The sequence below is a fragment of the Mandrillus leucophaeus genome, unplaced genomic scaffold (genome assembly GCF_000951045.1).
Source record: "Mandrillus leucophaeus isolate KB7577 unplaced genomic scaffold, Mleu.le_1.0 Scaffold130, whole genome shotgun sequence".
NCBI lineage: Eukaryota > Metazoa > Chordata > Mammalia > Primates > Cercopithecidae > Mandrillus > Mandrillus leucophaeus.
The window spans coordinates 3,022,610-3,036,508 of NW_012101255.1; the positions used below are offsets into that span (position 1 = coordinate 3,022,610).

General features: G+C 36.7%; 1 protein-coding gene across 1 annotated transcript in view; it reads right to left on the minus strand.

The window, feature by feature from the left end:
- Positions 1–9,090: 9,090 nt before the first annotated feature.
- TSC22D2 (TSC22 domain family, member 2) overlaps positions 9,091–13,899 on the minus strand; it is a 51,567-nt gene continuing 46,758 nt past the window's right edge. Inside the window, exons 3-4 of the mRNA XM_011972807.1 lie at positions 12,073–12,124; positions 9,091–10,830 (exon numbers count right to left, since the gene is read on the minus strand). Of these exons, the coding sequence (XP_011828197.1) occupies positions 10,570–10,830; positions 12,073–12,124 (313 nt within the window). The 3' untranslated portion in view covers positions 9,091–10,569. The remainder of the gene's footprint in view (positions 10,831–12,072; positions 12,125–13,899) is intronic.

Genomic DNA, 13,899 nt, shown 5'->3' on the forward strand with positions numbered 1-13,899 from the left:
AGACTCCATCTCAAAAATAAATAAATAAATAAATAAATAAATAAATAAATAAATAAATAAATACTTAGAAGTATTGTTGCATGTTGGCCGGGAGCAGTGGCACACGCCTGTAATCCTAGCACTTTGGGAGGCCAAGGCAGGTGGATCACCTGAGGCCAGGAGTTTGAGACCAGCCTGACCAACATGGTGAAACCCTGTCTCTACAAAAATACAAAAATTAGCCCGGTGTGGTGGCGCATGCCTGTAATCCCAGCTCTTAGGGAGGCTGAGACAGGAGAATGGCTTGAACCTGGGAGGTGGAGGTTGCTGTGAGCCGAGATAGCACCATTGCACTCTAGCCTGGGCGACAAGAGCAAAACTCTATCTCAAAAAAAATAAAATAAAAAGTATTGTCGCATGTGCTAAATGTTACCTACCCCATGCAGCCTTTCTTAGTAAGTTTTCTGGTTCATGCTCAGATTGTAAGGAGAATATGCGTAGTCTCCGTTTGGCAGAAAGTAAACCCACAAAAATCCACTGCTCCTTTCTGTAACTCTTCACTCTCTGAATCCGTGGGCTAACTGACCTGCTTTTCTTACCTGCAGATGCTTCTTCTGAACCAGCCCCGCCTCTGCCCAGATACGGGGCTTCCCACCCCTATTCCCTCAAGGTACTCTTCACTTAGAAGTTACTCCCAGACTCAGCAGTAAACAGACAAATCTTCAGGTCACCATTTCCTGTTAACAACTTTTTGGGGGCTTTTTCCTGGCTTCTCTCTACTCACCCCTGAGTCATAGCATCCAAAATCAACTCGCTACATTCTCTTTGCCTTCTTCCCAGAATAAAATATCAGAGTAAGTCTTCCCTAATCATACCTTATTTATTTTTATTCCTTGGTAGGTACTCATTATTTTGAAAACTGGGAAATAAAAGGAAAGAACTAAGCCTCTCCCTTTCTTATACAAACTGTACCACAGGGTAGCTGAATAGTTGGTAAGCGCAAGTCTCTCTTTAAAGAAGTATTTTGCTAATGAGTGAGAAGGGATAATAGAATTAATACGCTAATGGGTCTAGGTAATGATTATCAATGCTTCCAACATCACAAAATAGAGACAGACATTATATGATGGAAGTATATACCACCACTTACGAATTAATCTTGACAAAATATAAATCTGATTAAACTTCTAGAACTAATTTAGGAAATACAGGGACAGAGGATTCTACAAGAATGCAATTAGGAAAACTCAGACTTCAGAAAAAGCTATGGGGCAAATAACTGAGATTCTTGAAGAATTTCAAGGGGAAAAGAGAGGTATGGGGAGCCCACATATTAAGAGGGACTTTAGAGGCCTGCCAACCAATTGCAGTGTATGGACCTTATTTTGATCCACATTCAAACAAATACACCATAAGAAATGTATGATAATCAGGGAAATGTGGACATTGAGTAGATTTTTAATGATATTAAGGAATTGTTAATTTTGAGGTGGGGTGATAGTATTTTGGTTATAATTTTTCTTTAAAAAATCCTTGTCCTTTAGAGGTATACGCTGAAATATATATGGATGGAGTCTACAATATCTTAGATTTCCTTCAAAATAATCCAGAGCATCATGGATTATTTCTAAGTGTTGGCATCCTCTCACCCCAAGTTTCCTAGGTCTTCACTTTAAACCCCATATGTAGGTCCCAGAGCCCTTTCTCCTCCTCCACCTGGAATTCCCCTCCTGGGGCTCACGTTTTCCTCCTCCTCTTAGAACTCTCTTCTGGGGGGTGACATTCTTGAGTATCCTGGGGAGGGGAAATGAGTGGGAGTATAAATAATGCAAGATTGGCCATGATTAGATAATTTTTTAAACTAGACGATAAGTACATGGGAGCTCATTATACAGTTCACTTTTGTATATGGTTGAGAAATCCAGAACAAAATGCTACACAAAATTGTAACCACTGGAAGAATGCATATGGAATGTATACTTCCCAACCAAAAGAGGGATCAAAAATGAGTGAGAAACAACTGAATAAAAGTCAAGAAAAGGGAAAAAGGGTGTGTGTGTGGCGGGGCGGTGGCCGGGGGTGGGAGTGGGGCTTGCCTAGAAAGCATTTTAAGGAGAAAACATGAAATAAGGTGGCAGAAATACATCCAAATATGCCACTGATGAAACAGACATGGACTAAATTTTTCTATCAAAAGACAGATTGGGTTAAGAAATTAAAAATTCAAGCCAGAAACAGTGATGGATACCTGTAGTCCCAGCTACTTGGGAGACTGAAGAGGAGGATTGTTTGAGCCTAGGAGTTCAAAGCCAGCCTGGGCAACATAGCAAGACTTCATCTCTATAAAAGAAAAAATTGGGAACACTTATTCTATTTTATGGAATGAAGTGTTGCCTGGTTCAAAAAAGAAAATTCAACTATATACTTTTCATAAGGGAAACTCTTAAAAAAAAAAAAGTAAAGTTAGAAAATGAAGAGATAGAAAACTACTAGAGTAATGAAATGATCATAAAGAGAAATTAGGAGTAAAGCAGTTCAATAGATATGGGATAGAATTAGCAACAAAGTGATCATCAAAGACTTTGACGAGAACAGTTTCAGTGGCACAGTGGGAGCTAAAGCCAGACTGCGTTTGTGATGAGCTGTACTTGGAAGAGGTAAAAGTGGAAAGGAAGCGGAGGGAGCTGAAAAAACAAGTGGAGGGAACACATTTTCAGTTAGGGGAGGTGGGCTACTCATTTATCGGCCAGTTATTTATTGAGCCTGTATAAATACTGATGTGAAAAAGCCATAGGAGAAGGCGAAGTAGAAGAAACAGGTAGAGGGGGAAGATATTCCTGGGGAGGAAAGACACTGAACATGATGAGACCCCAGGTACCAGTGGAAACATTAGCAGCAGACAAGAAGAAAACATTATTTTATTTCTAATTTATTAATTTGTCATTACACAAACAATACATGAATGCATATTCAAAAACATCAAACATTACAGTTAAAGCTAACGCACGCTACCAAACTACTGTTAACAGTTTGGTTAGTATCCTTCCAGACCTTCTCTGTATATAATACACAAATATGTACTTGTAGAAGTACACTATACAGTATTTTTGTGTGTGTGTGTGTGTGTGTGTGTGTGTGATGTAACATCAATAGTATCGTATGTATTACAGGTATTGTCTTTCAATTTTTTCCCCCAAACTTTTAACATTGTCTCCTGGAGATCCTTCCATGCCAGACATGTAGGACTTTCTCTTTTTCATTGATACTTAATATTTCATCATGTGTACCATATTCCATCCTCTTGATGAGTATTTTGGTTTTTCCAATTTCATAGTATTACAGTAGCTCCCCCATCATGGAGGATATTTTGCAAGACCCCCACTGAATGCCTGAAACCATGAATAGTACCAAACCCTCTATGTACTATGTTTTTTTATGATCTGATAACAGAAATGACTAACGGGCAGAGAGTATACACTGTGGATACACTGGACAGAGGGATGATTCCTATCCCAGGCAGGATGGAGAGGGATAGTGAGAGATTTTTATTATACTATGCAGAAAGGTTTGAAGTTTAAAACTTATGTTCATTTCTGGAATTTTCCATTTAATATGTTTGTATTGTGGTTGACCTTGGATGACTGAAACCTCAAAAAGTGAAACTGCAGATAAGGGGGTCTACTGTACAAACAAAGGTGCAATTGACATAATTGTACAAGTTATCTTGTGAACACATGTACGTTTCTTTAGGACATTAAAAGTTGGAATTGTTAGGTCACAGGGTATGTGACTTTTAAAATTTAATGGGTGATACACAATTGTCTTTAAAAGAGGCTGTGCCAATTTGTATGCTCACTAGCAATGTATTCCTGTTTTTCCACACCCTTTCCAGTTTTTGATATGTATGCATGCTAAATATTAGTTGGATCTGAGATGGTTTCTTGTGTTTTTATGTGCACTTTCCTTATTTTGCTGAGATGGAGCATCTCTTCATAACCGATTTGTAAAGTTCTTTGCTTATGTGCATTTTCAAAGGGAAAGGGTGTATCACTTCCAATTTCTAAAAGGGAGTAACCAAAAAGTAGAAGACTAACAGCTAGTCTAGCTGGAGTTAATTTTTGTGAAAGATCTAACTTTGTATTTTTTCTAAATTGTTATGCTATCCCATACTATTTATTGAATAATCCATTTGTTCCTTACTAATTTGAATATCACTTTTATTACTTACTCAACATATATTTGTGTTTCTGTATTCTCAGCTCTATTAGAGATTTATTTTTGGCATCAGTCACCTGAGTTATTCTTAACTTGGTTCATTGAATGGTAGCTGATTTTGTCAGCCAAGATAGTAAGTGTGTTGCTTATGAGACAATACACAATATAATTCATGACACATGAATCCTATTCTAGTTAACTTTGATTTAAATCAATTCCATTATCTACAACTTAGAGTACTAAAAATGTGTAAACTTTTCTCAGATTAGTTCCTCTTTTTTAGGTAATACTTCACAGGCTCAATGTCGAGGTGGGAGGCTTTTCCCCTCCTTCTAAAAGTATTATTTGATGTTAAAGCTTTATGGTGATTTAAAGTTGTTTCCTGGCAATATCAAAGGATTTTTACATGGCATGGCAATATTACTGTTGATTTATAAAAACCTTTCATTTAACAAATGATATAAGGTTCACAAACTATAACATATACTCTGAATAAACAATATGGCACTTTAACTTTTACACTTACACTGGACTGAGCTCATTGGAGCACACAAATCATGTCCCAATCATCTTTCTATCCCCAAACATCCAGTACAGGCTGCAGCACCTACATTGAAATAGAATTAAATTGCATGTCAACGTTTTTTAAAAATAAAATAATGAAGCCTAAATTTCTTGAAAACGTCACTTTTAGGGTTTTACAATGTCATACATGTGTCTTTTTAGTAGGAAAACTAGAATTAGACACTGACCTGTTATTATTTCAGTCTCAAGTGTGGGGAAAATGTTCCCTTGCTGTCTCTGATCTCCCTCAGGTATGACCTATCTATAGATACATTGCATGCCTGTGAAATGACAGCAAGAACTGTGATCTGGATAACATTTGGATTGCAGCAGGCAAGAGTACTTTACAGTTGTTATATGGAAATATTGTAGGAATGCAAAAGAATGAAGAGATGAACTTAACTTTTTTATGGAAAAGTTGAACTGTGGCATTTGCCTTGTTTTAAAATTCAGTTGTTTTTATGATCCAAGCACACCTTTTCCTTCCCTCCAAAGGGATAAATATGGCTTCTGTGGACAATGTCGTAGTCTGTAAACTTAGATACTCTGGACCCATGACCGTAGACAATGGGAAAACTCCCCAAACTGCCTAGTCTATCAGTTTCCCTGCTGAGAATGAAAAATAAAGCTAACTCACTCACCATCCAGGTATGCTGAACAAACTCAACAACTAAGTGGACAGCGCCAGTGCAAAATACCAGCGTCGTACTTGGCCATCGCCAATCTGAAAATCTGTCTTATTTTTCTTATTTGATGATTCCATGGCAGGGTGTGGGGGGGAAGCAAGAATGTCTGTGAACTTTAACTTGCTTCAGAGTGCCTCACTTAGCATTTTCATCTATGAACACAGCATGTCATACCAATTGTACTCCACGAAAGATATAGTTACAATAGCACTTGTATAAAGTAATCCTTGCAACCTATGAAGGAAAGCCATACATTTAAAGGGATCTTGCTGTAGAAATTCTGTGAACTGGTACAGAAATACATGACAAAGATTTATCTTGAAATGTTGAAAAGGAGTAAATAGGGTGCAAGTATACATCACTAAATAATAAACTATTACTACTGCTAGGAAATAGAAATATGGATTATTAAGAGGCTTGAAGCAGAAGGAGGTGGGAGAAAAGGTCTAGTTTTGGATAAGCAGGAGACTTAGAAAAAAGAAGCCTGCAGGACTGACCTATGCCAAAGAATAAAAGGCTAAAGCCTAGCAAAACCTATTCTGCCTTGGGTTGTCAGCACCTACAGTGGGAGCCAGAACCAATATTATCCTTTCCAGGGAGCAAGGAATAGATTTTAGGGAGACTTTGGAATCATCCTAATCCTAGTCACTATAAAAGGATTACATTTAGTTTACCTTTAGGGTAGAATTGACACAGAGGCATAGTGACAGCAAAGGTTCCATTCCCCCGACCCTTTTGTTAAATTCTTGAAATTCCTTTAAGGAAACAGACTTTCATTTCACAGATTTATGACTGTTGGAAAGAAAAGACTGAGTCAAACTTTCAAGTATGAGTTGGGACTCTTTAATCTTTTTTTGGAGGGACAAGAAAATAGGCAGCTGGGTGTGGTGGCTCACGCCTGTAATCAACACTCTAGGAGGCCCGGGCGGGCGGGGGAGATCACTTGAGGTCAGGAGTTCAAGACCAGCCTGGCCAACATGGTGAAACCCCGTCTCTACTGAATACAAAAATTAGCCCGGCATGGTGGCACACACCTGTAACACCAGCTACTCAGGAAGTTGAGGCAGGAGAATCGCTTGAACCTGGGAGGCAGAGGTTGCAGTGAGCCAAGATCTTGCCACTGTACTCCAGCCTGAGCAACAGCGAGACTGTCTCAAAAAAAAAAAAAAAAAAAAAAAGGAAATAGGCACCTGATACCTGATACTGGGAATGGGATGTTCATTGTGCAGAGGAAAATGGTACAGAAAGACACAAGACAAACTTCCTTCATGAGCTTCACAAAATTGCCTTTGTAATTTTGCCTTTTCATCGTTTATTTTCTGGATTATCATCCCTCCTAAATTATTTCTCAGCTTCCAGTTTCAGCTACTCTAATCTACCTCCCATCTGCCACTGGAATTGTGCACATCCAGCAGAATTTGAGCACAGTATCCCATTACTTAAAACCATTCAATAAATCATTCTTGCTTTCTGAATAGATGCCAAACTACTAGGTCGGGGGGAAGTCACTGTCTGCCTGTCTCCAGTGCAATTCTGTGGCTGCTCTAGGAGCCTTATTTATGCTCTTAAGCCATTAAGTTCTCTTTTCTTGTGCTTGGAACGCCCTTCCCTCTGGCTCTTATGACCTTCAAGACTCAGGTGTCATGTTTTTGAGGAAACCTACCCTGAAAAAAACCATCCCTGACTGTGTATAGTAACAAGTATTTCTCGCTGCATTATTAGTTGGCTTATTATGTCCTCAAATTGTCAATCTTGAGGGCTGGGTTTTGTCCTTTTCCTAGGATTATTTAAGAAAATTTAGCCATGTCACAAAGTGCTTGTCACTGAGCCATAAAGTTTCTTTTAAAAATGTGACTTCAAATCTTAAAAGTTGTTTCCAGACAATTAGCTATTTCTGGTTCTGCAAAGATAAATTTTCAAGAACAGAGATATTCTGGTACTATTTTTTTTTTTTTTTTTAAGGTCCATGAATTACTGGAGTTTGCAACTTGGAGAAACATAATCATTCACCTGTGAAAATTCTTGTGAATAATGGCAGTTGTGATCCCCAATCACTGGAGGCTTGATTATAAAACGTTATCTCAATACTTCTAAATTAGTATAGGATATTATAAATAGAATTTGAAAAATTCAGCTATTTTGGACAATCAGGAGTTAAGGAAACTGTACATTTAACGCCTCCTGACCCCTACTATTTGTTTTTGGTGTGGCAAGCTGTGAGATCACATTGGAACAACCTAAAATAAATTTTATTTGGGGAAAGTTAGGTTTGAACTGTAGACAATTACCGTATCAGAAAAATTTTTACTTATGATTTATTGGCTAAAACAGAAAAGCTTATGTGGGACCTTGCTCTATGGGCATTACACTGACAGAATTAGATAGATGGCATTCCTGTAAGACTCCAAATAGCTGGAGACTCAAATAGCTGAACTGGAAGTTACTTAAGATCCTAAACAATCAGCTGGGGGAAGGGTTGACAGTAGGGATAGTTTGGATTTTGACAGCAGGGGGGGATGATGGGAAAGCAGAGGGCAGGCACGACAATAATTTTGCATTTTTGAACAATGCACCATGAGTTGAGTATCTTCTGTCGTTACACTGAAAAGCTTATTATTTAAGGCTCTTGAAACATATTGCCAAATTACTTTCTAAAAGTACACAGGAAAGCCTGTCTTTCTATGTTAAGTCCTGCTACTTTGGACACTTATTACAATTCGCTAAAAATATTAATTTGCATTTTTTAGGTTACTAGAAGTTGAACCTTTAGAAACTGCTCTATCTCTTCTGTGAACTACCCATGTTTTCTCTCCTTTTCTATTTTTTTTCTTAATATAAAAGTAGTAATAACTGCTGTTACCATTTTAAACCTTAACATATTATTCATTTCCTTGGAGACTATTACTTTGTTTATAAAGTGTTTTTCCAGCCCCAGAATCAAAATGGAATCCATTTTCACAAAAATCCCACCTCTTTTTCTAAGACTAGTTTTTCTCCACCTGTATTAAATATCACATATCACAGTTAGCACTGGAGGGGCACAGCCAGCAAACCTCTCTGGTTAACAGTCCAACAGCGAAGTTTCACATTCCATTAAGTATCTCACCTGTAGCAGCTCTACTTGGAATCTTACTACACATCCTTAGGGTTGCTTACTCAAGCCTATGTACTTAGTTCCTTTATTTATAATGTTATTCATTAACATTTTGTTTAATGTCTTACAGCGCAACTAGAATAGAAAATATTTGGCAATCTCATGTACATCCCAATTTTATGCCTCGTTTGTGGCTAATCTGATTAAATTTTTACTTCAAATAAACACGTCTTTTAACAGGGAGAACTAACTACTGGTTCTCATTGACTCTGATTAGCTAGCTGGCTACAGATGCAGCGCATATTAATTTCTACAGGCACCTTTCTGAATTCAAGTAAAAGTTTTGGTAGACAAGGATTTCCTACTTCAGTATCACTAACATAATATGAATATTGAGTACAAATATTGCTCACTATTCTTGCATTCTTTAAATTGTTTTAATTTGAAAATTTAAGAACTATCAGTAAGTCATTATTAACAGGTCTTTAAGGAGTATTTTGAATTGTGAAAATACAAATCTAGTCAAATTTTGAACACATATAGAGCCAAATATTTCAACAAAACTGCAGTTTAATTTCAGAAAATGTGTTAAAATATATATTTATACATCAATTTCTGACATACACTTAATGTGTTAGTATACACAAAATGATGCTTTCTTTTGAAACTGTATTTATGAAATGTACATTTTAATTTAAATACTCAGTATACACTGCACTTAATCTGCATGTTGCATTTATTAAATACATTAAAATCTGCAATGTAACAAAACGTTTTCTGCATACGAAATTCAAAACACCATTTTAAATGAACAAAAGATGGCTCACTTTTTTTTTTTTTTTTTTACAACTAGTGTATTGTACACTAGCTCAGCTCCACCAAACTACCTGTTCGTTCTCTTTTATTTGACATTGTTCACAGACTAGTACATATTACAATAAGAGTGCTGGATAAAAACATGAGGTACGAAAGTGGTTCAAAGATTATAGGTCATGCAGATCATGCTAGACAGCAAAGAAAATTGTGACTGAGAAAACACTAAATAAAAATACATAAAGAATGTGCATTATAAAAAAAAAGACAAAAAAAAAAAAAAAAAAAAAAAACCCCCAAAAAACTCCATTACACAGCTTTGCTTCTTTGGTTACAAAGTAGGTTGAACAATTTCACAGCTTTTTATTCCCACCCGAAAAAAAAGTCATACGAAATGTTGAAAAGCAGAGGAATCGTGGCAATTTCTCTTAGAAAGTAGAAACAAATGAACAAAGTTTTCTTCATCAAAATAGCCCAATTATTTATTATATCACAATAACTGGTGACTACCTGTACAGTTGCACTATGTTCTTCATACTTACACTATACAAAATTTACATTCAAGCTGGGTCTTTACTACTGAAAATAAATACCAAAAGTAAATTGCCATTAGTGTTAGAAATATGCCAGGATTCTTTTGTTCAATTATTGCCTAAACGTTTTATCTATTAAATGCAATCCTGTCTTTCACTTCCTTTACTGATACTTATAATTATTCAAAAAAATTAAAAAAGTTCTGTGACATTGTTCATGTACATTATGAAAATAGCAGCCCTGTAATAAATAAAACACAAATAAATGAAAACTTACGTAGGCAAATGTTACTGATATTGAAAGAAAAGTGGCTCTTTAGATGAACTGTTATTTATAATGTGATAGGAAGGCTCAGGGTAAATCCAAGGGTAATAGGAAACATGGGAGAGCCACCAAAACTCTTAAAGACCCCACTCATGCGCACCAGGTAAAATGCAGACTTTGCTCGCTTTAATAAACCCCATTATTCTCCTTGTGTACTGATGACATAGAACTGGACATCAACAGCGCTGCATGACATTTCAGAGAGAGGAAAAGCTCTTGTAGAATGATTGTCTAATACTGAAAAGGCCAAACACACAACCAAAGCATGGCTACTTGCTTTCGTATAAAGTGGAAAGAACACCAGTGGCACACAAGGATAGATTGCTTTCAGTTTTTTTCTTAATGAGGCTTAAGAAAGCTTTATGCTGAGGAGACATTCGGCTGCTGTGGAGGTTGCGTTGGCTGCGGAGGCTGTGCTATCACTGCTTGCTGTTGAGAAGTGCTACCAGGATTGGCCTGTTGGGTTGGGAGTTGGGATAATTGATCATTGTTTGAAAGAGATTTTAACAGTGCATTTTCTCGTTCAAGTAAAGAGTTTCTTTCAACTAATTCTTTTATTTGTTCCTTTAAAACTTCCACTTCTTCTCTTACTGCATACATCAAATGGCTTTTCACCAGATCCTGTGAAAAACAAAATTAGGAATGTCAAAGAGTGAAAAGGTAAAGGTGGTGCTATCCGGTTCTAGCCTACTTGGTGCCGTTTAAGTTTTTATATTAGTTTTCCTGCTCTTGCTTTTAAGATTTCTGCTTTATCTTGACCAAGCCTATGGAAGATGGGTTGGAAAAAACCCAGTTCCCAACTAGAGCAGTAAGCTCAGAATTTTCTTTTCAAAGTTTGGGACAATTTCCAAAAAATATCAGCTTCTTAAACTGTCAACTCTTTAAGCTTAGAATAAAAAAAAAAAAAAAGGTTAAAATCACATGCTTAAAATGGTAGATCAAGAGAACAAAGGAACAATATTCCAACGAAAGCTGTTTGATGTTAAACTAGTCATAGTACTGCTTTAAAGATAACATTTTGGACTTTAAACTTTTAGGATTAAAAAAATAGTTTGAGACTAACAGTCCTGTAAGGTCTCACACCTGTAATCCCAGCACATTGGGAGGCTGAGGCAGGTAGATCACCTGAGGTCAGGAGTTTGAGACCACCTTGCCCAACATGGTGAAAACCCGTCTCTAAAAATACAAAAATTAGCCAGATGTGGTGGTGTGCACTTGTGGTTCCAACTACTTAGGAGGCTGAGGCAGGAGAATCGCTTGAATCTGGGAGGTGGAGGTTGCAGTGAGCCAAAATCGTGCCACTGTACTTCAGCCTGGGTGACAGAGTGAGACTATCTCAAAACAAACAAAAATACCAACTTTTTTTTTGTAGAGACAAGGTCTTGCTATGTTGCCCAGGTTGGTCTCAAACTCCTGGCCTCAACTGATCCTCCCACCTCAGCTCAAGTGCTGGGATTACAGATACTGTGCCTGGCCTACTTACACAGCTTACTTATAGTCTACTTCCATCAGACCTCTAGCTGTTTTTGCTTTAATACTCTTTTTCGCTCTAAAGTATTTTCAATGCTGAAATATTTGGGGAACATGTTGTCTTTAAATATGTATGCCCCCTCACCAATGGTCCTTATCAATGATAATACATGAAATGTGAGATATTCAAATGGGAGAAATATTTACTCAATTAGTATTTCTAGACTAAAAATTCTCAATGTTCTAGCATCTACAACGAAATCTGATTATCAAAAAACATGATTTGGTCATCTTTGGTTTAAATAAATTATTTGTTTTCTAAAATTGAGAAAAGCTAAGTGTTCCATACAACCAACAATCTATGAAATGGGAGAACTGGAAACTTTTACTTACCATTGCTTGTTCTATTTTGTTGTCAATGGCTACAACACCTCCCCCAGATGCACTGGAAAAAATTAGAATATGTCATTAAATTATTCTAAAAAAGTTAACCTCCCTTCCAACTCTTAAAAGAATGTAAAAGACATTCGTGCTTCACTTAAAACCAAATATATAGTAATTTAAAATAGCTTATTCTGTTCTAACAATTTCAGTACTCAAAGCTCTCATTTCTAAAATGAGAGTCTCAGTAAATTGAAGACTTCTACAGGTCCTTCGTAGTACCAACATTTCTAATTTGCCTGTGATATATGTATGCTACTTTAACTCTCAATTGTATTAAGAATTTCTCTGTTCAGTGGTTTTAAAAGGATACATTTTAAATGGGCAGTGCCTTCTCTGTATCTCTTAAATTTCTTCATTAACCAACTATATATTCTAATTGCCTTTCATGTAGAAATTCCAATAATTACTTATTGTAGTAAAATTCAGATGATGGCTTGACTTTTTTTTTTCCTAGTCCTTCCTCTTAGTAAGACTTTTTTGCTATAAGTTTTATAAACATCTAGTTTTTAAAAAAAAATTTTAATGGCTTCTAAAAATGATTCAGAAAGCCTTTCGGCAGGATTGGTTAACAAGAAACTCAACATTCAGCCGGGTGCGGTGGCTCATGCTTGTAACCCCAGCACTTTGGGAGGCCGCGGTGGGAGGATCACTTGAGGCCAGGAGTTCCAGACCAGCCTGGCTAACATGGTGAAACCCCGTCTCTACTAAAAATACAAAAAAAATTAACCAGGTATGGTGGCGGGCGCCTGTAATCCCAGCTACTCAGGAGGCTGAGGCAGGAGAACTGCTTGAACCCAGGAGGGAGAGGCTGCAGTGAGCCGAGATCATGCCATTTATTGCAATCCAGCCTGGGCAACAAGAGCAAAACTCCATCTCACAAAAAAAAAAAAAAAAAAAAAGAAAGAAAAGAAACTTAACATTCTGGCAGACCTACATGTCTTTGTAGGTTACTTGCTGGCAAGAATAACCTACAAGGTTAGAATCACCTATAAGGTATGTGGTTTCGATCAGTTTTTCCTGGGAATAACTGAAAAGTTATCCAGCCTGTTAAGCACATTCCAAGTTCAAATATCACCTTAGCAACTGTACGATAATAACACACAAGGCTGAATAATTGTCCTCTTTGGTGGTTTATATTCTACCATGTATTAAGTAGTAAGAATAGCTGGAATTGATACCCTTTTCTTTTTTTTTTTTAATTTTATTTCAAAAAACAGTTATTAGGTTTTTAAAAATTACTCTTGTAAAGAAAAATCTGATACTTTAGCTTACTGTACCAATACAAAAAGATAATTTTTATATATTACTAAATACTCTTCATAAAGTATACTCCACCTAAGATTTTAGTGCTAAGATACGTGGAAACTACTTTACTTTGATGGTGTGGACCCACAATGTCGTATCAGATTGAGGCTCAGAAATATCCTGTCCTATGATTTCCTGCTATTCATTTCCTATGTGACCATCAGCAAATCACCTATTTAACTTCCCTGGATCTCAGTTTCCCCATCTGTAAAACAAAGGGGTTGATGTCAATGCCTCAAGGGATTTTCCACTTCTAAATCCTTGAAACCTTAAATCATTAGATGGAAAACTAAGTTTATTTGAGCATTAACCACATTAATTACAGCATACTACCTTCACTTCTTGCTGCTACTATTTCTAAGATGAAAAGAGGTTTTGTGTATCTAGTATCTAGAAAGGATTTATGGATCATTAACAAATACTTTATACGTGCTGGGCTTTAAATGCTTTTAGTGAGCTGTGCAAAGTGTG